Source organism: Scomber japonicus, chromosome 9 (genome assembly GCF_027409825.1).
Source record: "Scomber japonicus isolate fScoJap1 chromosome 9, fScoJap1.pri, whole genome shotgun sequence".
Classification (NCBI taxonomy): Eukaryota; Metazoa; Chordata; class Actinopteri; order Scombriformes; family Scombridae; genus Scomber; species Scomber japonicus.
The window spans coordinates 32,820,252-32,847,936 of record NC_070586.1 but is presented as its reverse complement, the minus strand read 5'-3'; the positions used below and the strand labels follow the sequence as shown (position 1 = coordinate 32,847,936).

At 44.7% G+C, this 27,685-nt stretch overlaps 1 protein-coding gene across 1 annotated transcript in view; it reads right to left on the bottom strand.

Annotated features, from left to right (window-relative positions):
• cux2b (cut-like homeobox 2b) overlaps positions 1-27,685 on the bottom strand; it is a 93,045-nt gene that overhangs the window by 8,969 nt on the left and 56,391 nt on the right. Inside the window, exons 4-15 of the mRNA XM_053326246.1 lie at positions 18,417-18,495; positions 8,672-8,812; positions 8,253-8,418; positions 7,016-7,101; positions 6,548-6,614; positions 4,150-4,198; positions 3,232-3,336; positions 2,593-2,775; positions 2,414-2,472; positions 2,267-2,315; positions 1,871-1,970; positions 868-1,497 (exon numbers count right to left, since the gene is read on the bottom strand). Of these exons, the coding sequence (XP_053182221.1) occupies positions 868-1,497; positions 1,871-1,970; positions 2,267-2,315; positions 2,414-2,472; positions 2,593-2,775; positions 3,232-3,336; positions 4,150-4,198; positions 6,548-6,614; positions 7,016-7,101; positions 8,253-8,418; positions 8,672-8,812; positions 18,417-18,495 (1,714 nt within the window). The remainder of the gene's footprint in view (positions 1-867; positions 1,498-1,870; positions 1,971-2,266; positions 2,316-2,413; positions 2,473-2,592; positions 2,776-3,231; positions 3,337-4,149; positions 4,199-6,547; positions 6,615-7,015; positions 7,102-8,252; positions 8,419-8,671; positions 8,813-18,416; positions 18,496-27,685) is intronic.

The window sequence follows — 27,685 nt, the reverse complement described above, 5'->3', positions numbered from 1 at the left end:
TCTTAAAAGACCAAAACCAGCAACGACACAGTCTCCATACTGTGTGACTTTCTCTCCCTACACTCAGCTCTGCACTCGTTCCTTTATACTGAAGTCAGAAATATAAACAAATCATAAACGTATAGTTTTATTTTTTTTAAAGGGGAGAAGCAATTTCCTAAAACAGCTGGACACTGTAGTTATAGCCAAACTACTGTTCTGGGGGACTATTTTCAACTGTGGATTGATACACATTCGGTGCTCTGGTGAGTATTTCCTGCAGCAGGACAGTGTTTGTAGGATTAACTCAGAATAAACCACAGTATGTGTTTTCATGGTAATGAAGGAAAATGTCACCAAGCGCAACTAGTGTGGCTCACTGATGTGTTTTTAAAGTACTTTTTAGTGCAGCTCTACATAATTATTTATGAGTGGGAAAGCATAGAAAAAAAAAAAAAGAAAAAAAAAAAAGGGAAAGGGTGATAGTGGAAAATTTGGTTTTTCAGTTGAATGGATCTCTTTGTGAGTTCAAGACAATTATCTGCTGTAGGTGGATCAGGCTGTAACCATTTATGAGTGATTATTGATGTGTTTTGGCACAGAGGAATGAGATATATGAGCCTTTTGAGGCACGCATTGGGATCAGTTCATTGTTGGTTTCAGTGTGTTCATGAAGGTTTTTTGACACTAAGGAAAATATATCCATCATTGTACACACATGCAGTTTCAGGCCAGTTTTCACTTCCATGCATGTAGTTTGGAGGACACTTGTTTAAATGATATCTTACTCATGCCACTTCTCCTATTGGACTGTTTTTTCCCAACTGAACCTTCAGCCAGCATGTTTTTCTAATATTTATCTCATCCTGTCACGGTCTTGTCACTCACCTCTTTGGCGGACCTGGATGGTCCTGAGCGCCAGGATGTTCTGCTCGTCTGAGAGGAACTGCTTCATCTTAATAAAGGGTTCTTTGCCTTTCACAGTCAGCTTCCTCCAGGGTTTGGGCCGGGCCAGGATCTCGCTGACCGAGCCCTGGGAGAGGCCCAGCACGTAGTGGCCAAACACGCGCTGGCCGATGTTATGCTTCAGCAGTTGCTCTTTCACCTGGAAGGCTATCTCCGCCGTGTCCAGTTGGTCCTCGTCCCCCGCGGTCGAGCTGCCGCTTTCTGATTGGTCGCTGGGTAAGCCGGCGTCGACGCTGCCGCCCCCCGCCGACCCTTGAGTAGCTGACATGAGGGCGACTTTGGCTGCATAGAGGGCGGTGGGAAAAGCCATGAGGCCCTCCTTTTTAAAATGTGGGGAGAGGAGCTGCTTGTGGAGGAGGTGGTCTCCCGACAGCCGGTCCCCAGAGCACGGTGACACGGAGAAGGGTCGAGGGAGATCGTGGCCGGAGGAGGAGCTGTCCAGGGTCAGGGGGCCGGGGCTCGGGGAGGCACGGCCGTCCGCCTGAGAGGAAGACGAGTGGGAGGCGGGCGGCCTGCCTGTCTCTCTGCCTGCATCCTCAGAATGGTCATCATCTGGTGACAGAAAAAAAACAAAACAACACGGTCACCAAACTTGTACATACACACACACATACACAGCTGTGTGGCTTCCGCAGAACAACTAACTGCTATCCAGCAAAGACAAATATTTCACAAATTAACTCAACTTGCATTCTAGCCGTGCAAACCCAGACTCAATTTTGCAGCCTCAGTTTATGCAAGAGATTTAAGTCTAAAAAAACGTCCACTCCAGAATCGATTGAGCCTGCCCAATGAGCAACAAGCAATCAGTGAAGTATGGGGAGTTTTTTTTTTGTAAGAAGATGGCATAACTCATTGCCACTACCATGTGCTTAATTATAAAAAACTAGGTTATATAGACAGAAAATGCAACAAGACATTTTACCGTTGCTGTGCAAAATGCGAGCCTTATCCATCAGGTACTTGTGAGATGGAAGAAAAGCCTCTTTATCCAGCAAAAGAGCTTCTGCAGCCTTGGCAGAATCCTGCACACACACACACACACACACACACACACACAAACACACACACACACACACACACACACACACACACACACACACACACACACACAAAATCTGTTAATTTTCCACTAATCAATCATAGTGGCTGTAGATTTCCTTATAATGGATGACGGTCATTGACAAATTCATTGGCACTGCTGTTGTTTTTCTTCCCTCACACTGAGAAAACATTAAGAGGAAACTAAAGGTCTGTTTTGGTGAGATGAGGATGAGCCTGTGTGAAACTGCTGCGAGAACAGGAGGAGGAGGAAATGTACCTGGGATGAGCTGCCATTTGCAGAAGCCAGCTTCATCACCTTTAGGATGCTGGAAACAGAAACAAAAGATGCAGAAAGAGTGAAATTCTCGGATCTGAATTCTGATAAATGTGAATGTGTTGCAATATTCAGTCTCAAAATGATCACCTGAGTTCAGTTTTAATCTCCTCATAGTCCATCTGGGACTGCAGTTTAGCTTCTAATCTCTGAAATTGTAAAAAAAATAGAAGTGTTTCATATTAGGAAAGAGAAAAAAAAAGAAAATCAGAGGCACTGACAAGGTGTTGGTCACGTTCTGCCACTTCTCATGTGTCGGAGCCGCTCACCTCGATAGCTTCTGCCTTATAGGCCAGCTGGCGTTCCAGCTCTAGGATCTGATTGGCTGAATTCTCCTGAACTTCCTGTAGCGTGAACTGCAGCCGCTGGATGTTTTCTAGGAGACGGAGGATTTCGCGGTCTTTAGCCAGCAGGGCTGCCTCCAGCTGAGAGGGCAACACCTCGTTCTTCTCCTGACAGGGCGAGAAGGAGACGTGACAAAGGGTGTGAGAGTGAGGTGGAGAAAGAGAGAGAAAAAAAGTGATGGAGACTGTTAGGATGTTAGGAGGAGAGGAAAATGTGAGAGGCCGGCTAGTGAATCACCACCTCCTCGGTGTTGATAGGATTCAAACAGCTGGAAAAAGTGAGAGAATTTGACTTCGGCGGTGATGATCAGGGAAGAACTAATGCTGGATTTTTATGTTTTTTAAGCGGTTGTGTCTGCTTAAGTGAAGGTAATACAATCTGACAAGGCCAGCACCCACAGAAAGTTAAAAAAAACCAAAAAGTCTAAGGCATAAACATAATAACGCTGAAGTATTGTTGATTGACAGGTAATCTCTGGGGAATGAATGAGGAAAAAAACACCACAGCATGTCGCCAAAAATAAAAAAACAACTATTTCACAGTTCAGTACACATTATTCTTACCCTGCTAGTGCCCTCTGCTGGATGGGAACTCCCTGTGGTGCCACTCTGACCACTGGCTAACTGCTCCTTTAGCCTCTCCACTTCTCTCTGGGCCATTTCCGCTCTCTGAATACATACAGACGTATCACAGTGTTATGCTTTTCCTACACCATCCACATCAATTGGTTAATGAGATGATCAAGGTGAGAGCATATACATAAATCAAAGGAGGCGATCCCGTGCTTTTGAAATTTGGAGCCGAGTGGAAAAACCTGAGCGAAGGGGCCCGGGCGAAGCACATGAGCGCAGCCGCCGGTTTTTTATTCTGCTGAGAGGGGCTGTTTAGTCAGCCCACTTTATTCCCCAAACTGTTTACCTGCTCTGTCACACCCGGCCTGCTAATTAATGATTCATTTTGAGAACATTTATCTAGGAGCTGCTGGCAGAGAGCAGCAGAGTGAGAGAAAGAGCGTGAGAGAAAGAGAGAGAGAGAGAGAGAGAGAGAGAGAGAGAGAGAGAGAGAGAGAGAGAGAGAGAGAGGAAAGCAGAGGGGAGAAGAAAAGGAGCAGAAGAAAAAGAGGTATCACCAGGATAGGAAGCAATCAAGGCAATGAGATAACGAAGAACCCCGGCGTTCAACGCTCCGGCATCAATCGTGCTCGGCAGTCTCCTGTTCTCTGCTGAGTGGAGACGTGCTGCCACAGAGCGCCCACCGACGGGAGCTCGGGTTTACACTCGCTAATCACACGCTCAGGGGAGAGGGAGGGAGGGAGGGAGGGGGGGGGGGGTGTGGTGGTGGTGGTTGGAGGAAGAGGGAGGAGGGAGGGGGGGGACACAGGACGGAGGGTGTCTAATTAAAGCCAAGGCTTGATTACAGGAGTGATTACCTTAACGAAGGAGTATCTCAATCAAAGAAGTGCGGAGGAAGGCTGCACTCACCTGGTTCGCCTTCTCGAGATTCGCCATGATGGCGTCGACCTCCTCTGCCCTGGAACACGCACACACGTGCACACACACACACACACACACACACACAGCAAGAGAACCACAGGATTACTGAGGAGACACTCTCACTCTCAAATGAGTCACTAACACAGAAAAATCAAGCCCAACTACTATTGTAACACATATTTGTAATTATATAATCGTTTTGCACTTCTTAAGGCTCTACAAGTAAATGCCATTTTTATTATCTCTCTCTCTATATATATGTATATACGTATATATCAGGAAATTAGTTTTATTAGTTTAATGTCGTGATCCAAACCAGCCACCTGTGAGTCATGACCTTAAAATAAAAGTATCAGAGCGAAACCATATAATAAACAGGAAAAAGAAAAATGGCTGTACAAAAGTGCAGTGTACATGCAGTTTTGTGACAAGATGAAGAACTTCCAAAAAGCTCTCCTGCAGTGTTTTTTGTTTTTTTTAAAGAGGCAGTTGAGATGTATTCACGCGCTAAGTGAAGTCCTTGCTTTCTGTTTCAGTGCCTCTGTTAACGATAACTAGCCGAGCTCGGCCACCGCAGCTCAACGCAGCTCATCCTGAAAATGGACCGCAATCCTCAAACTCTGGAGCGGCTAACATCTCCATGGTAACAGTGATGTTTCTAAATGGTAGGACTCTCTTGAAAATGTTAAATAGTACCAATAAATTCTGTACCAACAATTCAAACAATTTCTTAAAAAGGCATTCAAATGTATCCAGTGTATACATCACTGTCCCTCTGCTGGACCACAGAGGGGGGTTTCTGGATGAATGGCTGATTTGTACCCTCGCTGCTCTTTGGAGATTGAACTCCAACTTGCCTCCATACATCTAACAATCAGTCTAATTTAAACAGAAGCTCAGCAGGATTATTCATGAGGTTTGTTTGAAGTTCAACAGTTTCATTTTGCACACATGGGACCTGATTTTCAAAAGGTAAGATAAGGATGAATTAATGAGGATGCTGTGATTGATTTAAATATGCACATAGGTTTCTCCTAAGTTTCAGGATACTGTAGTCCTTTTTTTACCCAAAAGAAGAATTTTTTCAAAAGAACATATTGAGTGTTTTTTAAAATCCAAATTAAACAAAGTTAATTCAGTCGAACCCTAATCTTTCATGTTTGCACTTTAACTGCTCCTATTGTTACACATGAGGCTGCATAATTACCTAAAATGCTTCAATCCAGTAGAATCATTGTCTCTCAAAGACTCAAGAAAGCAAAAATACAATACTCCAGTATTTCTACAGTGAGACATGGAATCAGTCAGACAAACCTATTCTTGGCAGTAATGATCATGTGTGGTGTGTGGTGCAGACCTGGTTTCAGAGGGTCTAGGGTATACCCAGGTCCTATCAATAAGGCCAGGATAGATGGCGCCCAGCTGACAGCACACACTAACAGGTGTCAGCTCCACGTTTAATGAACTTGTGCAGTACGGAAAATGTTTTGTATTGATTACCTGCTCGGCTACTCAAGCCGAAGCAGACAAATAGTCTTTCTTATCAACATTGAGGAAACAGTCAGTGAGAGTAATAGAGGCCGGCCCTGTGCTCACAGGCTCGGGGTCAAGGAGGGATAACAGCGGCAGGAACTCTGAGGTCAGTGCCGGCCCAGAGGAACACACACACACACACACTGTGAAAGAATGCACGTTTGTCATAAAGCCTTTCCAAGTGCTGCTCTATGGGAAATATAAGTCCAACGTGAAAAGTGTCCAATCCAACAAAATGGATGGCAGTGGGTCCAGAAACATCAGTTCAATTGCGCCATGGATTAAGCCTGGGAGAAAATCCATTAGCAGCGGCTGACTGTGCTCTGGAGCACAACCCAAACAAAGGAGTGTTTACTTTGAATGTCTATCGACATCCTTCATACAAGCTCAGATTCATTTCAGGCGTGTGGTGGATACATTGCGCTCAAAGACTAGGACAAGGTAGAGTGTTTTCTGAAGCAATCTTTAAATGGAGCAATTCTTCTTGAGGGCTGTCAAGGCCCAGCTGCCGGTGAAGGCAAACACAGACCTCTCTCATCGACCTGCATTAGTGGCTGAGTCACTCTCACTCGCTGTCTTTACAATGGCATTCCTCAGCTCTGTACTGGACATGAGTTTATGTGGGCAAAATAAAGACCAGCAAATTCAGCATTCGAAAGCACTACAATGCAGAAGGTCGCGGAGATGACAGTGTGTGGTCACCGTGACTGAAGAGAGAGGAGGTGGAGACAGAGGGGTGTGTGTGTGTGTGTGTATGTGTGTGTGTGTGTGTGTGTGTCTGTGGATATGAAAAGGCTGTTCAGGAATATGTGTTAGTGTAAACATAAAATGTAAAAATCAAACAGTTTCTTACTTGTTCGTCATCTCTTGGTTGTATTTACACCGCAGGTCCAGCAGCTCTGCCTGTGCAGTGTTCAAAGCTGTTGAGAGGCACACACAGAAGTGAGATATTAACTTAAAAAAAACAAAACATGAACTTTGACCTTAAAGCTGCAATGCTGAATTGATTTGCCATATGCAGTTTTTAGATATATTACTATATTTCTCATATTTAAATTAAAAGTCAGTTTTAGCTCAAATAGAAGCACTCTTTTCTGAATTCATTGAAAGCTGATAAAACTTACATGTGATCAAACTCAAATTTTCATTGGTAAAAATGTGATTTTTTTCATAAAAACTCAAAGCAGTGGAAACAAAGCAGCAGCGGGGCGGCTGTGTTGCAGTAGGGGGCACCACACTGCAATTATACCAGTATTGGCTTTTTAATGGGTTGAAATTAAATTTAACAGCTACAGTGCGTGCCAGTGTTTAAACCACTTACATGAATGCAGAACCTTGATCTTCTCCTCGGCCTCTGATAGTCTGTCAGCCAAACTCGCGTCAGTGCTCTCCTCCTCCTCCTCCTCCCTGAGAAGAAACTCTTGTCAGTTATTACACTGCGTCATGTCCACACTATATATACACGCCACTTTATGCTTTCAGACAGGAAAATATGTTAATCCCAGCCTTCCCCCCCGCCTAGAAATGGCGCGTACGGAGTTCACAGACGTGCTGATATTTATACATGTTGATGCGTTTAAGAAGCGCCACCGTGTATGAATGATTGTTTCTGGTGCCAGTCTAGTTTCTCTCTGCTGTTCATAGGTCTCTCTTGATCTCAATGAGATTACTTGATTAAATAAAAACGTAAAATATATATGATTAGATTTGGTTTCTTTTTTTAAACTGCTTGCCACCATTGTTTTTAACTTTTAACTACACCGCAAAATGTCCCAAAGGAAGCTGAATACTCACTTTCAGCTAAATTGAGGGATTTAAGCTTGTTTCTACTAAAACTATGTCCTACTTATGTATTGTTTCTTTATTATAAGAACTGGTGAATAAAAGAGTATTTCACCTATTTAGGATAAAAAAGGATCAAAATAGAAGCAGCAGAGACAAAAATATCATCTTATTTATTACTTCTTTTTCTTTCTTATCAAAAAAAAACCCAGCGCCCACATTACCCACAATGCAAAGCTCGACTCTCAAGTCATTCTGGTTTGTTATACTAGCAAGCAGCTAATGTAGCCTGGAGCTGTCAGCCTCCAGCAGAGATGAGGAGCGGGCTACAGAGGTCTGATAACCTGACTTCTCTCTGACTCCACACACCCCCAGATCTGTTTCATTTTCAAACTTGTAGTCTTCATCCCCCGACCGACGCTGAGGCAATTTATCAAACTTCACGCGGCTCCCCCCCCTTGGGCCACAAAAAGCTTTACACAACTTTTTTTTTTTTTAATTCACGTGTGCAGTAGTACTACCCCCCCCCCCCCCCACTCCCCCCCAGGCCCCCCAAGACCTGTAAACAGACCTTGATGTGTAAAAATCAGTGGAATTCCCCTTTAATGAGCTTAAAAAATGGATTGGAAAGATGGTTTGGGACATTAAAGGGGTTACAATCTACTTCTATCTATCTAAAATAATGACTTCATTAAACCTGTGTGGCTACAGAGGTTTATTCCTCTCTTTTAAGAAATCTAAAAAATTGGATTCATTAAGAGGCGGGGGGTTCTCACCCTCGTTCGTCCTGTTCAGCTCGGTCCTGGCAGTTCTGCTGCGGGGAGCCAGGGGCCCCTGGAGTCGGTGTGCTGTTGGGGGTCATCAGGGAGGCCGGAGAGCTGGATTCTGGGGCGTCTCCTGTCACCGCTGCCCCCGAGACCGCTGGGCCGTCCTTTGTGGGCTCTGTGTGCATGGAAAGATCTACTGTGGATTTTACATTCACTGAGTTCTCTATAATTACCAAGGAAAAAATGAAAAAAATGTCAATGAAAAAAATGCTATAAAAATGATAGTGACTTTAAAAAAAAAAAAAAACTTTTCACAACATTTTCAAGACCCAGTGTGTATAATTAACTTGCCAGCACTTGCAGACCTGCATAAAAACATGTGTATTCCAAGTAGGATGGCTCCCTAATGTACACGATGTTGGCCTGACCTGTCTTTTCAAGGCACTCCAGGTGTTTCTTCCAGTGCCCGCTGATCTCCCTCACCAGGGCCTTGCTGTCTGGGGCTGAACTCTGAAGCTGCTGCAGCCTCCCCTCCAGGGTGTGCGAGGCCTCCAGCACAGGAGCCGGATCTTTTGAAAAAACAGACACAAACAAATCTCTGTAGAAAGAGCTGCTAAGATTCACATGATATCCATACATTCCTACTTTTCAAAAAAAGCAAAATAGCTGTTTTAGTGCGCGCTCTGCCTGCAAAGCACATTACAGAGTTTTCTGCATCGTAGTTTCAACAGAGGAAGACTATTCCACTGAGACTTGTTTCCAAAGAGTGACTCCTAGACTCCCCCCCAAACCCCCCCCCTAACTCAGGCTCCTTTGAAAATTTTTCACAGGCTGGACCTAATGACACGAGCGTGGTTCCGACTCTTCACATGTTCAGACATCGAGTCTAATGAGTCTTCTCATGTGCTGATAAATGGCAAAGAAGACAAAAAGATTGCCATGAATATGTGACAGAGTCTTAAGTTCCAAGTATACACCTAGGCAAAGTGTAGGAAAAAGTCTGCTCCTGAAAAGGGGGTAAAAAAAAAAAAAAAAAAAGCGGGATTCTTTAGCACAACAGAGGAGCTGTTTTGCAATGCATGCGCGGCAGCACCGGGCCCATGGGGCCAACTAGGAGGCTGTTTCTCAACTAACAAGTCTCCTCTGTATCATTTGATCATTTAAATTATTATGCCAGGAATTCTCAGGAGGCAGCTCGGCACTCCACATCACAGGGCTGTTTTTAATCTTCCCCTTCCCTTTCTTCCCCTCCCGAAAAGTTCAACAGCTCAGAGAGAGAGAGCTGCTCCTGTTGTGTACCTGCCTGCCGAACACCAAAGGAGGTGACATCTAGTGCCAAAGCACAGAGAGGGAAGCTCAGGGGAGCTCCTTGACAAGGGGGGAGGCAAGATGTAGAGCCACGCGCACACACACACACACACACAAACGCACACACACACACACACCGCAGCCCTTCAAAACTCTAAAAGAGGAGGAAAATCGCTGCTTTGCTGCACAAACTTTTCTCCCACAGCTTTCATCCACTCATCTTAAGACTTCTGTGTGGAACCCAATTGGATCCCTTCTTCAGTATGGGCACTGACTGAAGTGACTTTTCGTAAGAAGTTGGAACCACAGACGTTTAAACTTTGCCAGATGCCACTGTGAGAATGCAAACTCTGAGCCGGCAGGCCACAGAAAAAAAATAAATGCTCATCAGAGACTCAAAACTTCTACAAACGTGCAATTTGTTGAAATCCTGGCCATACATTGCAACTCGCCATATCTGCATTTTCATCAGACAAACATTTTGGGCCATTTAATTGATTGAGCTATTTTTCCCAGGACCGTTTACAGTCAAACATTGTCTGCATTCATTGTTACACCAACTGTGGAGATATTGCATCAGTCACAAGGGACATCACTATTAAGAGCACAGCTCTTCTAAGACAAACAGGATGACTTAAAGCACTGCTATTCCATCGACCCACTGTCACAGAAATCACTTTATCAGCCTCTTTCCCATATATCCTTTCAACTTTTAATGATCAAAGGACAGAGATTATAGTAAGGGATCTCTCACACATGGACAAGCCAGGATTATCAATCAGTGGCAGGGGAGTAAAGTAAAGTCAAATTTAAAGTGAAGGGATATAACTTAAGTCTGTATACAAAATTAACCCCCGTCAAAGTAGAACAGCAGGGATGGTCTCAAAGGGCCGGGGATCTACAGTTACTGAAGGAGAGTCCAGAAGGACTGCTGATAACTTTGGAAAATAGAGCTACTAATTGATGTAGCTCATAAGCAGCTGCTCGGTTTCTTTTTCAAGCACCTCTGATGGTAAATCCGCTAAATAAAACCTGGAGCGCAGCAGGAATTCAACGCTAACCCCCAGCCGCTGGAATTTTCTGTTAAATCAAGAAATACAACGCGGCTGATGAGGCGTTATGTGAGTCAGGTGAGTCGCGTAACTCTCGGTGCAAAATGAACCCTTCAGTTTTTAATTCATCCCTTATCTTAATCACGGCTGATTGGACGTCTGCTCTGAGGTGGCGATAACTGATAGGGCAAACAGTGGCTCGTTTAAGCTAATAAATCACAGGAGGTTTAATGTATCATCTTCTCTGGTGGAACGCAGGTCCGGCTCTGGAGGAATCTCAGCAGAGCGGTATGATACGGTCACTGGCAAAATGTGGAAATATCTGTTCACTCATAATGAGGAATGTCTGCTATTAAAGGATGATTGCAGTTTACAACTTAGGCCATATCTTTTTTGTAGTTTTGGATATCATTTCTATAAGTTATAATAAAAATGTACTCAGTAAAGTAATTGCTGAAATCTGGGAACATTGGTACAATAAATAAATAGCACACACACACACACACACACACACACACGCACACACACACACACACACAAACAGCAATGTCATCTAGATCTCTTAAGTCTTAGAAAATAATGTTCTTATAATGTTATTATCTGATTTGTTTAAGGGAAATGTAGGGGTTTGGAGCTAGGACATTCACAGTCACAATAGCTCAGCATCAATTTTGGACTAGTATTGTAAGTAACATGTTTCTCACTAGTTACCAGTTTAACAGTTTAGTCAGATGATCTAAAGCACTGTATTTGGGGGTAAAACTGAAATAATAACTCAAGTAATCATCTCTTATTAGACAAGAACACTGATTACAATCACGGCAATCTTTTATTCCAAATAAGGTCCAAATAAATGATCTTGTATTTCTTGTCCTATTTGACTTTGAGGCAAAGTCACCATGTTACCAGAGCTCAGACATTTAGAAGAGATCATTAATGATCATAAATACAAAACAGAAAAGTAGGGCATTTATTTAAAAGGATGGATATGTTAACTGAAACCACAGATTGACTTTGAAATGAGTTTTTACACTCTGCTGTGTGTGAAAATTAGACCTTTAACTTGCTCATCCTTTAACGTGAACCTCATTTAGTCATACTGTGGATTAGCTTCATCACCAACTTGCTACTAGCCAACAAAAGTTACCAAGACTTTTAATTGTTTTTACAGAATCTCAGCTGCATTGATATTGAGTTTCATCACTTTTACTGAGCCGTAATGAGGCTGCCATGCTCTAGCTGCTTTCCTTGTGGTCACTGGAGTTGCTGTTTCGGTGCTATTGCACATCTCAAAGCGGGAGGCGGTTTAGTGCATCTGGGCGAGCCATCGGTCCACAGCGAGCCGGAGCCAAAGCCTGTCAGAGGCTGTGGACGGCCCGGCAGAGGACCGTGGGTGGCACCACAGAGGGGACGGCAAGCAGGTTCAGGTGGGTGGGGGTGGACCGGGGTTGGTGTGCGCCAAGACAAGCAGGTGTGTCGGGGCGGTCCGTCTTGGCCCTGTCAGCGATACACCATCATTAGGCGGTGTGGGCGCAGCAGGGTGCACCATTATGTCTCCCTGGGCCCTGTGTAATTACGCTCTGACATAATTAACCCAGCAAGCCCATTAGCCAAGCATTGGCTGGCTGAAGAGAGGAGGGAGAAAAAAAAACAAAAAAAAACGCTATAATTATTTGTTGTGCGCATGTTAATGAGGCCAGCTGTGTTCCCATCATACAACACGAACAAATTAATTTACAAGGCTGTGCTCCAAGGTTTTTTCTTTTCATTCAAAACAGTCTTGTTTTTTTCCTCTGAGTGGACTTCAAGGTCCATAAACACGCTCTGCTGCTGCTGCAACAAACAGTAACACTGCTGTAATATTGTTGTCAAGGACCAAAACTAGGTTGACAGAACACTAAGTCTTTACTTTCACCTTGACAATGTAAAGTGATTTAAAGGTATGTAGGATAAAAAAAAATACCAGCTTCTTTCTTCTGCTTGTCGACGATCGGATTTGATGGGAAATAACAGAAACTGCTCGCAACAAAATTCATAAACATGACTTTTCTGTTTGTGGTGCATTTTAAAAAACCAGTGATGCATTTGATATTCAGATAGCAAACCCAAAGTCTCACTTTTACCTTGATGTTGCAAAAGGATTGAGAAAATACTAAAATAAAAAAAAGAAAGGTGGAATGAGGAAAAAAAAAAAAAAAAAAAGATTGTGGGAAGCGGCGGCTTTTGTGTGTGAACAAAACAAAGCTGAAAGAGAAACTTCTTAACCTGTTCTTTTTCATTGCTGTTCCACGTCTTTGTCTGACAGACTGAAGGGCGGAGAAGGAATGACATCAATACCAACACATTTTAAAGCTCAGAACAAAGAAATGGAGCCAGAGCTAGATAGCATTTAAAATTAACACGAGATGCTGCGGTGGGAAGAAAAAAAAACAAAAAAAAAACTGAAGAAGTAACAATGACATCCAAACCAAACTTCACTCCAAATATTATACAAAAACAAAAAAAAAACTCTCCTGTTCTTATTTATGAGACATCTAAGACAAATCACAAGGAATTAACGTCATCAAATACACCAGTCTATGTCTTTACATTTTGTAATCCCACAGTTACATCTTATCTTCACACACAAACAGACATTCCTACACACACACACACACACTCACACACACACACACACACACATGCGCACGTGCTCTTTTTTTTTTTAAGAGCACACTCTCTCCTGGTCCCTCTGGGGTCTCCTACTCCACAGGGATCAGTTGGAGAGGCCCAGCTCTTTTATGAACATAATGCATTATTAAGCACCTCAAACATCTCCTGGGCCTTTGTTTATTACTGCTCTTATTAATCACTTGTGCATAATCTCGTCCCGCCCAGAGAGCTTTCATTCTCCATCAGCTTTTATACGCCCTTATTTTCCGATGGGCCGCCACGAACGCCGCGCAGCACTCCTCCTTCCCTCTCATCCTCACTGTAGGTACTCAGCTGCGCAATTACAATAAAGCCAGCTTCGTTGTGCCTCGCAGGCCTCTCTCGCTGCTGCTCGCTGCTGTTTATGGAGGGTTGAAGAAGGACAACTATTCTTTATGCATTTGAGTGACTGTGAATTACTAAGGTCAGTGCGTTCTGTTCCGATAATCTCGTCGCCGCGGGATACGTCTGACGTGGATGTGTGAGGGACTTACAACCGTCTCATAACACAACATGACAAAAGACTTAATGTGACCAAAAAAAAAAGCTGCTTGTACTTGTGCTGTGCTCTGCAGTACTGCTGGTCACCACTAGCAAGCACTGTTGCCATAACATTGCCACTAGTGCACACACACACATGCATAGACACACACACACACACACCTCAGACATGCCGTAGGCCTAGCACACACATTCACACACACACACACACACACACACACACACTTAGAGGGGTGTATTCAGATCAGAATCTTCACAAACTCTCAGTGAGCTCCCCGCTCAGATAAAAGGAGCTGTGTTCTAAAGGAGAGAGGGAGCGGGGTGGATCCTGAGGGATGAGTGTGTGTACTGAGAGGAGGCGAGGAAGAGCAAACACCTGGAGCGTCAGTCTCAGGGCTACGCCCCTGGCGACAGGGCCTCGCTGCTCTCACAGAGGTGGCAACAAACGCCGACGTTCAAACGCCACTCTCGCACGCGCTCACAAAACACACGCGCATGCACATAGGCACACTCCAGGAGAAAAGGTTGAGAGCGAGGAGGAGGAGAGGAAGAAAAAGACGGAGGGAAGTTAGGGTTGCGTCTGTGGGAAACCGGTGAAAATCGGGCGGAAGCTGCCACTGTTTTTCAGCGTTCAGTGATCAGGACATGTTTATCTGCACTGATCAAAACCGTGCGGAGGTGATATAAACATTGTTAGGGAAACACTGTTAACAGGCCTCTTTCAAGCCTCAGACTGGGTAGGAGTTATAGTGCACAGCATGGGGAGATGTCACAGGCAAATCAAAATATAGAACGCTAATGAAACACTCCAGCGGATTGACGTGTCGGCTTCAGCGGCCTCATAAAAGGCGAGAGGAGAGAGAAGAAGGGGGGGGGGGGGAAGTCACTTCAATCACTCGCATCAAGAAGTTATTCCTGCTCCGAGTTGTTTTCTAGTTGCCATTAAACAGCAGCATTAACAAAGCCTAACATTATCGCGCTGGAATCTCACAAACATAATGGATATGTTATTTGTATTCAATAGTGGGCACGGCAAAGTGGATAACTGATATGTGACCAGATGTTAATGATAGCCAGATACAACAGGTCACATATTGAGCTGCTGCTGCTGCTGCTGCCGTTTGCCCCTCCTCCTCCCTTTTCCTCGTTCGCCTCTTGCATTTATTAACTCTGCTGTTGGCCTGTTCTGATTGGACCCGACCGGCGCGCCAAATGAGCACGCACGCACGCACGCACGCACATCGAGGGGGAAGAGAGAGAGAGAGAGAGAGAGAGAGAGAGAGAGAGAGAGAGGGAGAGAGAGAGAGAGAGAGGGACACTTTCAAATTAAAATAATAGGAGGGAAAAAAAACGTCCGGCAATGAATAGTAATAACTGCATTAAGATTAACGAGCACGGCGTGTAAAGAATAATTGCGTCTGTCAAAAGATTAAAAATACATGAGCTGTAGCATTTGTTGGTTGGTGGGTGGGTGTGGGTGGGGGGTGGGGTGGGGGGGTAAGCTGGGAAAGCTCGCTGTTGTGTTTGCAAGGAGAGGAGAGAAATGAAGTGGGGCCACAGCCAAATGACTGTCCTCCTGTGTACCTGGAGTCATCCATTCTAGCGAGGGGTGGGCTACAGAGAGAGAGAGAGAGAGAGAGAGAGAGAGAGAGAGAGAGAGAGAGAGAGAGAGAGAGAGAGAGAGAGAGAGAGAGAGAGAGAGAGAGAGAGAGAGGGAGAGAGAGGAGGACAGAGTGGGTATGGTGCTGGTGGTGCTGGTGGTGGGGGGGAGTTGTGACCTTGGACACCAGCAGCAAGATGTACAGTGACAAACAGGCACAGGATACTGTAGGCCCTCCTCACAGATGGCAGATACTGTGCGAGTAGCCGCCACAGGAATACTCTCATTGCTCCAGTCTCTGCAGCCGGACATGAGGAGGAACGGCGGGGTCAGACTACACCATATTTTTACCTTTTTTTTTTTTTTTTTAATGGTCACTGTCAGATCAGGCAACAAGATAACAAGTTACACTAGCATGTTGACTTTAATCAGTCACTGAAGTACAGGGTTAAGGGATACATTACATATTAGCCCTCCATTACTTTTGAACACGGTGGAGGGTCGGCTTGTTTCGCTCGTGTTAAGTGTTAGATGGAGAGTTGATATCAATTTCATCACTGTGTTTTAAGTGGATAGACTGCGTGGCTGGATTAGGGGCCCTAAATATGCTACTGGGCTGTTTTTTTCCGACTCCCACCCACCCACTGTGCACTCTGAGCAGCTTCTATGTACCCTGATGCCTCCTCGTTCCCATTAAGTCCAGAGCATGCAGCAGCAGCAGCGTCAGTATTTGCCCAGACACCATCTAGCACTATAAAAACATTAGATTTTCAAAAGATATTTGCATATCAGTTCGTTTCTGGTAATTTAACTAATGATACATTTATTTAGGAATATGCACTAGTGAGCAAAATGACAACTAAAGTAATAAAGTTCTTTAAAGCAGAGTTTGACTCAGGGCCTCTCTACAGTACAAGATTCTCATTATTAGGAAATAAAGCTTTAAATTACCTAACAAATCTTTAATTAATCAAATTAGCAAAAAGCTATTTTCATGCAGTACACCTGGGACTTTTAGAACCCCTGAAAGTCAAAGCTGAAGGGCGGCTGTCCACTTTGTCGCCCTGATTTCTAATCCAACTTTAATTCACTGGTCTTGGATGTTCTAGCTTGGTTAAGGAGTTGGATGTGTAGGGAAGGGCAGCGAAAGAGGAGCAGTACACCCTCTACATGTTGTGTCTTATTAGCTGGCTTGCTAATGTAGGTCACTGTTAAGCCCACATGTATGATTCAGCTGGTTTTGTTTAAATCTTCCCTGTGAGAACATCTGGGGACTTCTGGACTCTGTAATCAGGAGTCACCGAGACTAAACTAGTTGATGATGGTCAGTAAACTGTTTTACCACAATGTATAATGTTTTTCTAGTTAAATACAGAATATACAACATGTGGATGGGGCATGTTTGGAGTTGTAGGGCAACTTTGACTGTGTTAGGCTGATTATTGAAAGTAATGATGTAATAATGTAACTTACTTCTGCAGTGAAGTCATTAGTAAAGTAATTAATTTCTGACTTTTAACTGACTAATAGGTAATAAGTAATTGATTGACTGCTTAGTAATGAATCAGGCCACAGCTTATTCTACCCTTTGTTGTGAAAGAAACCAACTAACTTCACTTTGAGTCTCAAGGAAACAGTGAAGCAGACTCCTTTTGTAAAGCTAAGGTGAATTGGAAGAAGGAAGCTAGTGGTGAGATGTCACTTGATATACCTTGACACAGGATAGTCTATGTCTTTATACTCAGAATAAAAATGACCAGGTAGAAAGCCTCTTTATGAAGTTATATGCAAAAGAGCCCAGAGAAAAACGTTACTTTGAAAAACAAAAGCCGCTGTACTGTACTGTTCTTTTTTCTCATGCGCCAGAGTTGATGGTGGGTGACAGCGGCCTTTCTTTTTATTTTAAAGTCTTTGTTCTTGAACATAACAACTCTTAGTTGACTCTATTCTCTACTTGAGAAGGGTTCTTGACAAAATATATCCCACAAGATGCTCCTGGGCTTGAATTAAGGCCTTGATATAAAAGGTATAGGTCAGAAAATCAAACAGAATACATCTTCAAAGAACGGTATTTCTTATCAAGGAAATAACTCCATTCAAAGTCTGTGCTTGTGTGTGTGTGTATGTGTGTCTGTGTCTGTGTCTGTGTCTGTGTGTGTGAGTCTGTGCATGTCTGTGTGTGTTAGTGTGGTGGCGCAATATCAAGCAGGGGGACTTCAAGGAAAAATGGAGACCTTTAAAAGTCAGCTGCCGCCGTCGCTATTTCTCTGACGCAGACTTTTATCTTGTATTCATTGAATCTGTAAACAGCATTCTCTACTCCTGCCACAAGTGTTTCTCTGATCTAGACTGAGATTGGGCTGCGTTTTACTGCCGTCTCCTGCAACAAAGAGCAATACAGTACATGTGCCCCGGCGCCGGAATAACAACTGCATAAACACACAATATGTCTTTCCTCCTCTCTAACTTACTGTCTTTTTTGCCCCCTGTCTCCCTCTTTTTTTTCTCCCCCCATTGGCCTCATCAGGGCCAGAGTTCCACGCGAAGCCAGACTTCAGTTGGGATTTTAATTGGCCCTCCACAATCAGCGGCAGAGCTCCTCAAGGATGTGTTTCGCTCCTCAGCTAGGGCTACACTCAAGAACCAGTGCTGGGTTTTGAAGTGGCCTCACGCAGAGTTTTGGAAACCACTCTGAGAGCGCAGACTTTGAAAAATAGATAAGAGCCACAGGGTATAGGGTTTAATGTATCTTATATCCATGTACTGTTGCACCATGTCTACATATGGCAAGAAAATTAACTTTTTTGGTCGTGTGTGTGTTGCTTCATATACATCATATGTATGTGTGAGGGTGCTTAGAAAGAAGTGATAGTGGTGTAGGCCCTTTAAGGAAAGCTGATGTGCGGGGAGTGAAGATAACTCTGAAAGTAATGACTTTAAGGGTAGTTTTTTTTTTTTTTTTTTACATTTCTGCTGTTATTTGTGAGGATGTTGATCACAGGTCTTAAGTAGGAGACTCACCTGGGGCCTCGATAAGCTGCTTGTAGATTCCCAGGAACGCAGACTCGGCCTCCTTACTGCGCTTGTTCAGAGCGACCACCTGCAGGAGGGAGAAAAAGACGACGTTAAAAGGTAAACATGGATTGATCTGATCTTGGCATATGTCTAAATCGCCATGCGCGGCGTAACGTTTGGGTTCGAGGGATTTAAATGGATGCTTTTAGACAGAGAAGAAGACGCTTAAAATCTTAAACGGCTAACAAGGAATCAATAGCAGCGAGAGCAGAGGTCAACCTCACAGCATCATGCCAATAAATGAAATGCCTTGTATGCAGACTAATATATATATCTAGTATGTGTAACAGAGAGATGATGTGCAGCTTATATTCAACTCAGAGGGTGTGTGTGTGCTTCTTCTGTCCAAACACTGACAACTGCAGAAACAAGGCATAAACTATGACGATATCCTTGCTGCAACTGCCAGGCTGCCGCATGTTGCGAAGTGACATTTGGCCTGTTAAATGTAGGTGTCGGCGTGTGTGTGTAAGTGTGTGTGTGCACGAGGAGGCTCGCCAGCGACAGCGGCCTCCGTCACCAGCAGCACTCGGCACCTGCTATCCCCGGCTCGGCGGGTGATGCAAACCAATTAACGATTCATTAGGAGGGACAAAGAAAGCGAATTAGCCGCCACCTGGCCCCATGGAGAGGGCACCTGCACTAGTGGGTATGTGGGTTACCGCTGCTCCTGGCTCCCGCTAAGACCTCGGGCCTGTTTGTAAATCAGAGGACGCGGTCGAGGCCGTCCTCTGCTACTGCGGCGGTAAATCAGATCAGGCTCGTTCAAATGACCCCTCCCACCCCTACTACTCCGAGAGCAGACGGAATTCAAATTATTGTCATCTATTGTGTATGTCATTTCTGTCACTGTTGATTACAGCCTCTGCCGGATCGGCTCGATGGACTCCCCAACGGTGGGTCAAGTGCGCGGTGCGGCTGAGCTGAGCACAGGCCTGCTCCTCAATGATATGACTGCACTTCAAAAACATTCATTTCGCAAAGAAAAACACTTATGAGAATGGCAACGGCGGCGGCTGCTGCTGCTGCGGTGGTGGTGGTGGTGGTGGTGTGTTGGGGCTGTTTAGTGGGGTTATAAATAAGGTGTGTGGAAAAGAGCGAGGGACGGAGAGCCTTTGATTTACTGGAAATGGCTGGCGTCTTCCCCTGGGAGGCATAACGACAGCATCATGTTTAAAGAAATATCATAAAGATCAAGCAAATCCCACCCCTCCCCTCACTCACCCCCCCCCCCCCCCCCCCACCACCACCACCACATCACTCCCACTTGGAGCAGCTCAGAGGAGTTCATGGAAAATGGAAAAGGCTAGAGCCCAATCAATACAGATGCAATAGTCTGCAGCTCTCAGCCAGCTGCCTGCTACACTATGCTGTCGTTATACTCAGCTACACCCCAATTTAAACCCCCCCCTCCCCCCTCCACCCTACCCACTCCCCCCTTCTCCTTCCAGGGCGTGACGTTAATGTTGGCATGTTGCTTGACAAACAGTGAAAATGTGTGAAGCTCACTGGTTCCCATAAAGCTTCATGTGTGGGCTATGAGCACATCAGCAACTAGTGTTAGTTCAGCTAAGGTTTGCTTCCTTTTCAGCTGTGATCAGAAGAAGTTTGGTGACAGAGAGCTGGCTTTTCAGCCGATATCGGATCGTGGCGCCAGGACAAACTATCATCCACCTGAACTACCGGCCGCCACGACGGGGTGGCTGAACCCGCAGCGACTCATCAACTTTTCACACTGACAGTCTGCTCTTGCTTCCTGTGAGGCGTATACATCAAACTCCTGACTGCATATGTAAAAAAAAAAAAAAAAGATCCCGCGTGGTGGCGGCTAAGGCTCCGTCTTCCAGAGACATTCTGGGGTCTCTTGGCCCTCCATCATCCTTTAACGAGAGAACACAGAGATTACCTCCACAATCACACCATTAACCTGCCTACAGACGCTAGCAGAGACATCAATCACACGCCTGCCTGATGCCTTCTCACGTTAGCGCCCGCAATGCGTATAGATACCCCCCCCCCCCCCTTCCTCTTTGCAACCCACCCTTGCTATCATCAAAGCACTCTGAGGTGTCGTGCATAATATGGGCTGATCAGGGGAGTCATCTTCATCTCCATGCTAATCCACCTCCAGCCAAGCGACGTGGGATTTCGGAGCCGGCTTCATACTAGCAAGATAGGAGCAAATGCATTAGAGGTATGGCTCGAGGACAGACAACAACAGGCTTCTCCTTCTTTTTGGCTGCGAGATATGATTCCGGCCCTGGCTTTAGGCTTGCGGCGCCTTCTTTGTTTTGCACCCGTTTTTGTGATAAAACATATGGTTACCGAGGGAATGGGTTCGGCCGCAGGTTGATTTTTACAAGCAGGAGTAAAGCCTGGGGCAGAGTAGCAAGAGAGAGACAAAAGAAACCTGTTAGCGCTCCTCCATAACTCTTCACGCGGCAACAGAGTGGGCAGAGCACAGCCTCTGGGACAAGGCTGCTGGGAAATACTTACTGATAAGCCTTTGAGAATACTTACAGCACCCGCTAGTGAGTCTTTGTGTGTGTGTGTATGTGAGCGTGTGAGGGTGTATACGTGTGTTTGTAAGTGTGAGAACAAGCTAGTATGTGTTGAGGAGAGAGAGAAAAAAATAAATAAATGAAGGAGGAGAGAACAAATCCAGCATGGAGTAGAGGAAGCAGAGTGGTGAGGGGCTACTGAGCGACATACATAGAGACAGAGAGACAACAGAAAAGAGAGGTTCCCATAAAGAGCGCAATTAGCAATTATGCAGTCATCAATTACAATTATCACAACTGGTGATTATGCAATTATCACTCTAAATCATCGTTTTCCCCCTTCTGCCTTACCAGTTTGCCACCCCCTGTGATTTGGTTGTTTGAGGCTGGGTTTGTGATGATGCAGGTGATTAGAGTGTGTGACGATGATGGGGGAGTTGGGCGGGTGTAAAGGCAGATCTTGCACTCTTTGTGTGTACAAATAAAGTGTGCGAGCGCTTGGAGGGTGTCTGTATATGCATCTGTGCCTTAGTGTGTGAGTTCATTCTCAGTTTTTCTGCATATGTGTGTGTGTGTGAGTGCGTACGTGGAAACGCTGCTTCTATCTCAAGGTGAATGTGGTTGGTGTTGTGGGTGGTTTGGGGACAGCAAATGTATGGTTCCACAGTCCCTGAGGCCTCTAAATTACCTGTCATCTTCCCCATGATGCAAAGGTCAGTGCACAATCATAGGGAGTCCATCCTACTGTGCTGCTTACGGAGCGCCAGTCCAGCCCACAGGCTGACAGGATGTCACAACAACCCCAGTCCCGCTTCATGCTTATTAGAACAAAACAGTGGGAGGCCCACCGCCGCCGCCGCAGCCACCTCCACCATCATCACCACCATCGCAACGCCGCTTGTCACAACACCTTCCAGAAGAATCTGCTGGATGCCTGACAAACATTTGTTTTAATCCAAGTGTTGAGAAAATTAGGCAAAATATGAACAATGGTCTGCTAATGCTATGTTAAGATGAAATGATGGGTTAAAATGGGCTGAAATCTGGAGCTGGGGTGTTGGGTTTTTTTTTGTTTGTTTTGTTATTTCAATCAAATTCTTATTGGTAAACAAAGATTCTAGTATTAAACAACAACAATATATCTGTCTGTCCATTTTCAATACTACCATTCCATTTAGAGCCTTGTATAATGTCCATTTCTAGCCCTTTATCTCCAGTTGTGTTGCTGTAAGTATTATTAAGCATTTGTTCTGTGTCAGTGGATCCACTTTTCACCAGTTCCTTACGTTAGCTCTTTTACTTGCAATGAATAATATATCAACTAATATTTATCCCTTCCTTGAACAGTACCATACAACACATAGAGGCTTCATATGCTAGTAACTGTTGTAACCACTGTAACACTCAACATAAATGCCTTCAGGTACAATAATACAGATTAGAGTTGCAACTAACATTTATTTTCATTATTTCAACATGTCTATGGAATATATTTTAAATAATTAATTCATTGTTTAGTCTATTAAAACACCAGAAAATGGTGAAAATTCTTATTTTCCCAAAGCCACACATGATGTATTGAAGTTGCTTGTGTGTTTTTTTTAATGACAATCTTAATGCAAATGTAATACATTTGGAATTAAATAAAACTGAGAAAATATAATAGCAACATCATTTGAGAAGCTGGAAGCAGTTTAGCATTTCTGTTTGGTACAGGACTGAAATCATTATTATTATTATTTTTTTAAAGTGATTAATAATATTTTGTTTTGATTAATGCAAAAAATAAGCTACGAAAACAATCTGGTGGTTGTGGTTGCAGTTTTAACTGTAGGATTATCCCTCTATTTCTGGTTGAATTTGATGTTTTCATTTTCAAATAGAAGAAAGTAATGTGTAAGGAAAAAAATAAGTTGGGCTTTATTCTTCTTATTCTCTCTTCTCACTGATTAGGTCTATTTAAAACATTTATTTAATCTGCAAAATTATTCTACAACTTGATCAATATTGTTCCCTAGTGTGTAATAAATAAAGATATACATTTTCAAACTGATTTAAAGAAACCTGAATGATGCATCTTGTTGGCAAACTGGCAGCAGGATGTTCATGGAATGCAGGAAATAAACCTGCAATCCTACATTCACGTGCTTTTCAGTTTCTTTACATGTGATCTGGCTGTTGAAAACAAGCACATGCAAATCCAGAATTTTCCCCTCTGAAGCAGTGAAAAGATCATATTTTAAGAGAGCCACCCAGCTCTTGTGCAGCTGTCACCACCGGCATTTGTTTTGTGTTGAGTGTGGGTTCAGAGGAGAGGCGGGAGGAGAGAGATGAGTTGGTGTGGAGTGACTGATGAGTGGGTGGAGGAGAGGGACAGAGGTAAACACTATTGCAATACAGTCTGGATGGTGAGAGACCCGTGTACACCCACACGCGCACTCCCACACACACACACACACGAACTTTGGAACGCACACGTCAAGTCGCACACAGGCAGATGCACACTACACACAGACTGTGTTTGAGGGCAGATTTAATCATGGTGACACCCATCTTGGAGCGGTGGTAGCAGCATGGCGGTAGCTGTGGTCGTCTCCGGGTGCCCAGTGAGATGAGCAGTCAGAGCGCTGACACACATCTCGTCGCCACGTCAATTCTGATCAGCGCTGCCTGTCAGTCAACCCGCCGCTCTCACAAGCCACTGACGCCGCTGCCACTGCAGAGCTGGCGTCTCAGCCAAATAAAAGGGCCAAAGCTGACCACATCATATTCTGTTGTAGCACTTATCCTCTCCTGAACACATGCTGCAACCATGAAAAAATACAACCTGCACACCCTCACCTGCATAATTCAAAGTGGAGTAAAACCTTAAGTAAGATCTAGACACCATTAATCAACAAGGCAGCAAGGGCTTTAATATTATTTTTTACAGCTATTATTGCATTAGCAGTCAGTAGACAAGACTAATAGGCCAGTTTACAGCCATGCTAGCAGCTCTGTGAAATTGGAGGTACTTAAACTACTGGGTTTTGAACTAAATGCCAACGTAAGCATAGTGACAAGCTCACAATGACCATGCTTATGTTAAACAGGTATAATGGTCACAATCTTATTTGAGCATGCTAACATTTGCTAATTGCCACCTAACACAACGTAGAGCTGAGGCTGATGGGAACATCATTAGTTTTGTAGATATTTGCTAAACCAAAAGAGAGGACTAACTGAAATTATGAGCCAGTTAAAAATTCAAGGGGATCACCAAAATTCACCCAAGGGTACTACGAAAGTCTGTAGAAAATTGATTTCATTTAATCCATCCAATTTCATACAAAACCAAAAATATCAACCTTGAGGCGGCACCGGAGGAAAGGTTGGAATCAAACAATGTCTTAAGCAAACAACATCTTAGAACCATGAATGTTTGTACAATACTGTGCACCATTCAACAATCAAATACATCAAAGGATGTGTGAACTTTTTGACATACTGGATGCAATAGATGTAGAAGTCAGGCGATGACCAAATACAGTAGGATTGGTCCTCTGGAAACGATACATTTCTGTATTAAAATGTCTGTGTGAGATATTCTCATCTGCTCCCAAAATGGGGACCGATCAACAGATCCAAGTTGACAGAGCCGTGCTGCTAGCATGGCTATAAAGGAACATAACACATGACTTGAATATGACACTACATGAGCGGGACCTTGGGTCAAAGCCCCAGTGGAGAGTGTCGTTTAATGGCTCAGGCATAAGAAGTCAGCAGACCTCCACAGATCAAGGTGGAGCTGACGTAATCCCGATGGACGTGGCACACAGAGCCGCATGAGAGACAGAACATGGCATGAGATTAAACCCAGATCAAAGGGCCTGCTGTCTCCACCTCCCGGCAGGTGTCTTCTGGGTCCCTCCACACCATCAACAGGCGGCAGAACCACTGCGTTCCCCGCCCTCTCCACGAAAACTCAAAAAAAGCAAGCACTGGCCTCGACGCTAGCACCTCAAAGTCACGGCAAAGTCAAAGTCAAGAGCCGTTGAGAGACAAAACGGAGGGAGGAAAACAAATCTTTTATGAATGTCTTTGTAGTTCAAAAGGAGGGAGTTGTCATTTTCTTTGAGCTCGCGCTTTCAAATGTTTGATGCAACGGATGACCTAAACCTTGAGCAAAAGTGTGTCTGCTGAAAATGTAACTATCATGGCGTGATGGGAGGGAGCGGGGGCGTGCTGAGGCTAAGATGAAGGCACTGGTTGATGCGCGTGAGAGAGGGAGGGCTGTGGAAAGTAGTAATGAGTGCACCTGGACTAGATTTCAGTGCTGGGAGAAATGTTAAGAGGAGAGAAGAGAGGAGAAGTGTAGGTAAGGGCTAATTATAAAAATAAAGTGCCCCCATTATCCCAGCGCTGTACTGCCCTAGTGAACAAAGCTACAACAGATGGGGTGTCATGGGTAACTGTGCCAATGTGAGTCAAAGCCCTGGAGTGGATGGACCCTGGCAGGCCGCTGGTGGAGCAGCCCTGGCGAGGGGGAGGCACAGCTGCATATCTCGCCCTCAGACACATGTTGACAGTGTTTCTCTAGCCCTGCCTACACTAGTCAAGGTGAGACAGCATGACACGGGGGGGAGGGAGAGGGAGAAAGAGAGGGAGAGAGAGCGTTCGGCTATGATGGATAGCGCTCTCCATCCACCTCTCCTCTCTCTCCCTCTTAGAAAGCTGGTGACTTTCCAGTGAGGCAATTATCATTGCGGAATGCATAATAGCCTAATTAATTACAGGTGTCAGCGCTGCCTTTGTTTCAGCATGGAGGAACATCATGCCAAAGCCGCATCCGCTAAAAAAGAACAACGCTGATGAACGAGCCTTGAACCGCGGCTGGAAGAGCGCAGCCGACGGAGGAACACAACGCTGTGGAGACGGCTTGAAGTCTACCGAACAATCTCGCGTCTGTTGCTGACAGAAGATGGATTGGAAACACATGGTGCAGAAATTAGGTCTATTATTTGCTTGATAAATCTGTTGTTGTCGATCGCCGTGCTCGGAAAAGAAGATCTCAGGTAGGGCCCCTGCATAGGACAGCTCTGATGGTAATTTGGTTCCAAGTAGCGGAGACCAGAGCGGTGTTGGTGGCAGCACTATCAACAATGAAACAACCCCTTACCCCGTGTTCCTGACAAACACGGCATATCATTTGTCCTGTCAGATTTGCCGATTTCATTCATTGTGGTGCGAAAGCCGGAAAGCAGACAATTGCCTTGGAGAGAGAGAGAGAGAGAGAGAGAGAGAGAGAGAGAGAGAGAGAGAGAGAGAGAGAGAACGAGAACGAGAGAGAGAGAGAGAGAGAGAGAGAGAGAGAGAGAGAGAGAGAGAGAGAGAATGAGAGAGAAAAAAAAGACCTAACAGGACCTGCAAAGGAGAGAAATGAATGATGGGGTGACTAGGGAGGAGAGACAGCGCAGAGATTCCTGTTACTCTCCTCCTCAGCTAAACACGAGCATACATCAGTGCAGAACTTAATAGAACGTCACATTTGGTGTGTGTAAGAGTGTGTGTTGTTGTACTGTACAGCGTGTGTGTCTTTCTATGGGGGGTCGTGGCGGTAGGCTGATAATCCCTCCACGCCCCCAGGCAGCGGGGGCTCATTGTAGAGTACATTGAGTCTAATAGGAGCAGGCGCTGCAGTTGTATGCAGCTCTCCCCGCTCCCACTGTGAGAAGAGTTTTACATAATTAATGACTGTTGATGTTTCCCAGGTAGTCGCCCGGCAAATTCACTCCCAGACTCGGCTGCCACCGTCGTCGGTTCCACAGAGAATGAGCGACACCAGAACAGACAGCTTACATTACAGGCATAAATAAGGCAATTTTGTACAGTGTCTTCAGACATTACTGTGAGGGGGGTTCAGGGCCAATGACTCGACTTGCTTCAGAGAAACGCTCAGAAAGAGCTTTTCCGTGTCTTGAAGTCTACAGAGAATTTGCGCTTGATGCGAGTAAAACTGTTTCCTTTAGTGTTTTTATAATTCCGTATGCTGTTAGAGGCGCAAAGACAGGAGCGCCTCGCCTTCTCAAGATAACAGTTGACGGTTCCAGACGGATGATCATCCACGTCTGCATGAATTAGTCTAATCTGAATGTCAATCTTAATACACGTGAGTCTGGTGGTCTGGGGTTGTTTTGCTTGTTTGTTTGACCACAGATAGTCTGGCGCGGCCTCGAGGCCTTGCACATACTGCTGGGAGGCAGTCCACATTTATACTGCAGCATGTTAAATTAAACATTTAAACACGACACCAGGGGAAGGCTATTTTTTACCGCTCTCGGCCCACTACTCATTATTAATTTGTAATAACCTTTAAGGCTTTTTGATGTCATACATATTTTACAGAGAGATATCACTCCCAGCCAGACTGGAGAGGGCCTGTCGATGACAGATCACCAGAGTGCCACCGAAATGTGCCTTCAGCTACTATAATTAGGACCAGGTGAGGGTTAAGAGTAATCTTTGGACTGCCCGTGTACGCATTTGTCTGTACACCAACCCACACTAATGCATCAGCGCGATGACATATCGTCACCCAGAGATTAAAAAGTGTGGCAGCCAAAAAGAAAGATGAAAGGAGGGACTGGCCAAGGAAGTAAGGATTTTCCCAAAATTATTTTGTACCAAATAAAAAGTGCTAAGGTCTTTCTGGCAGTGACCTGACTATCATTTCAG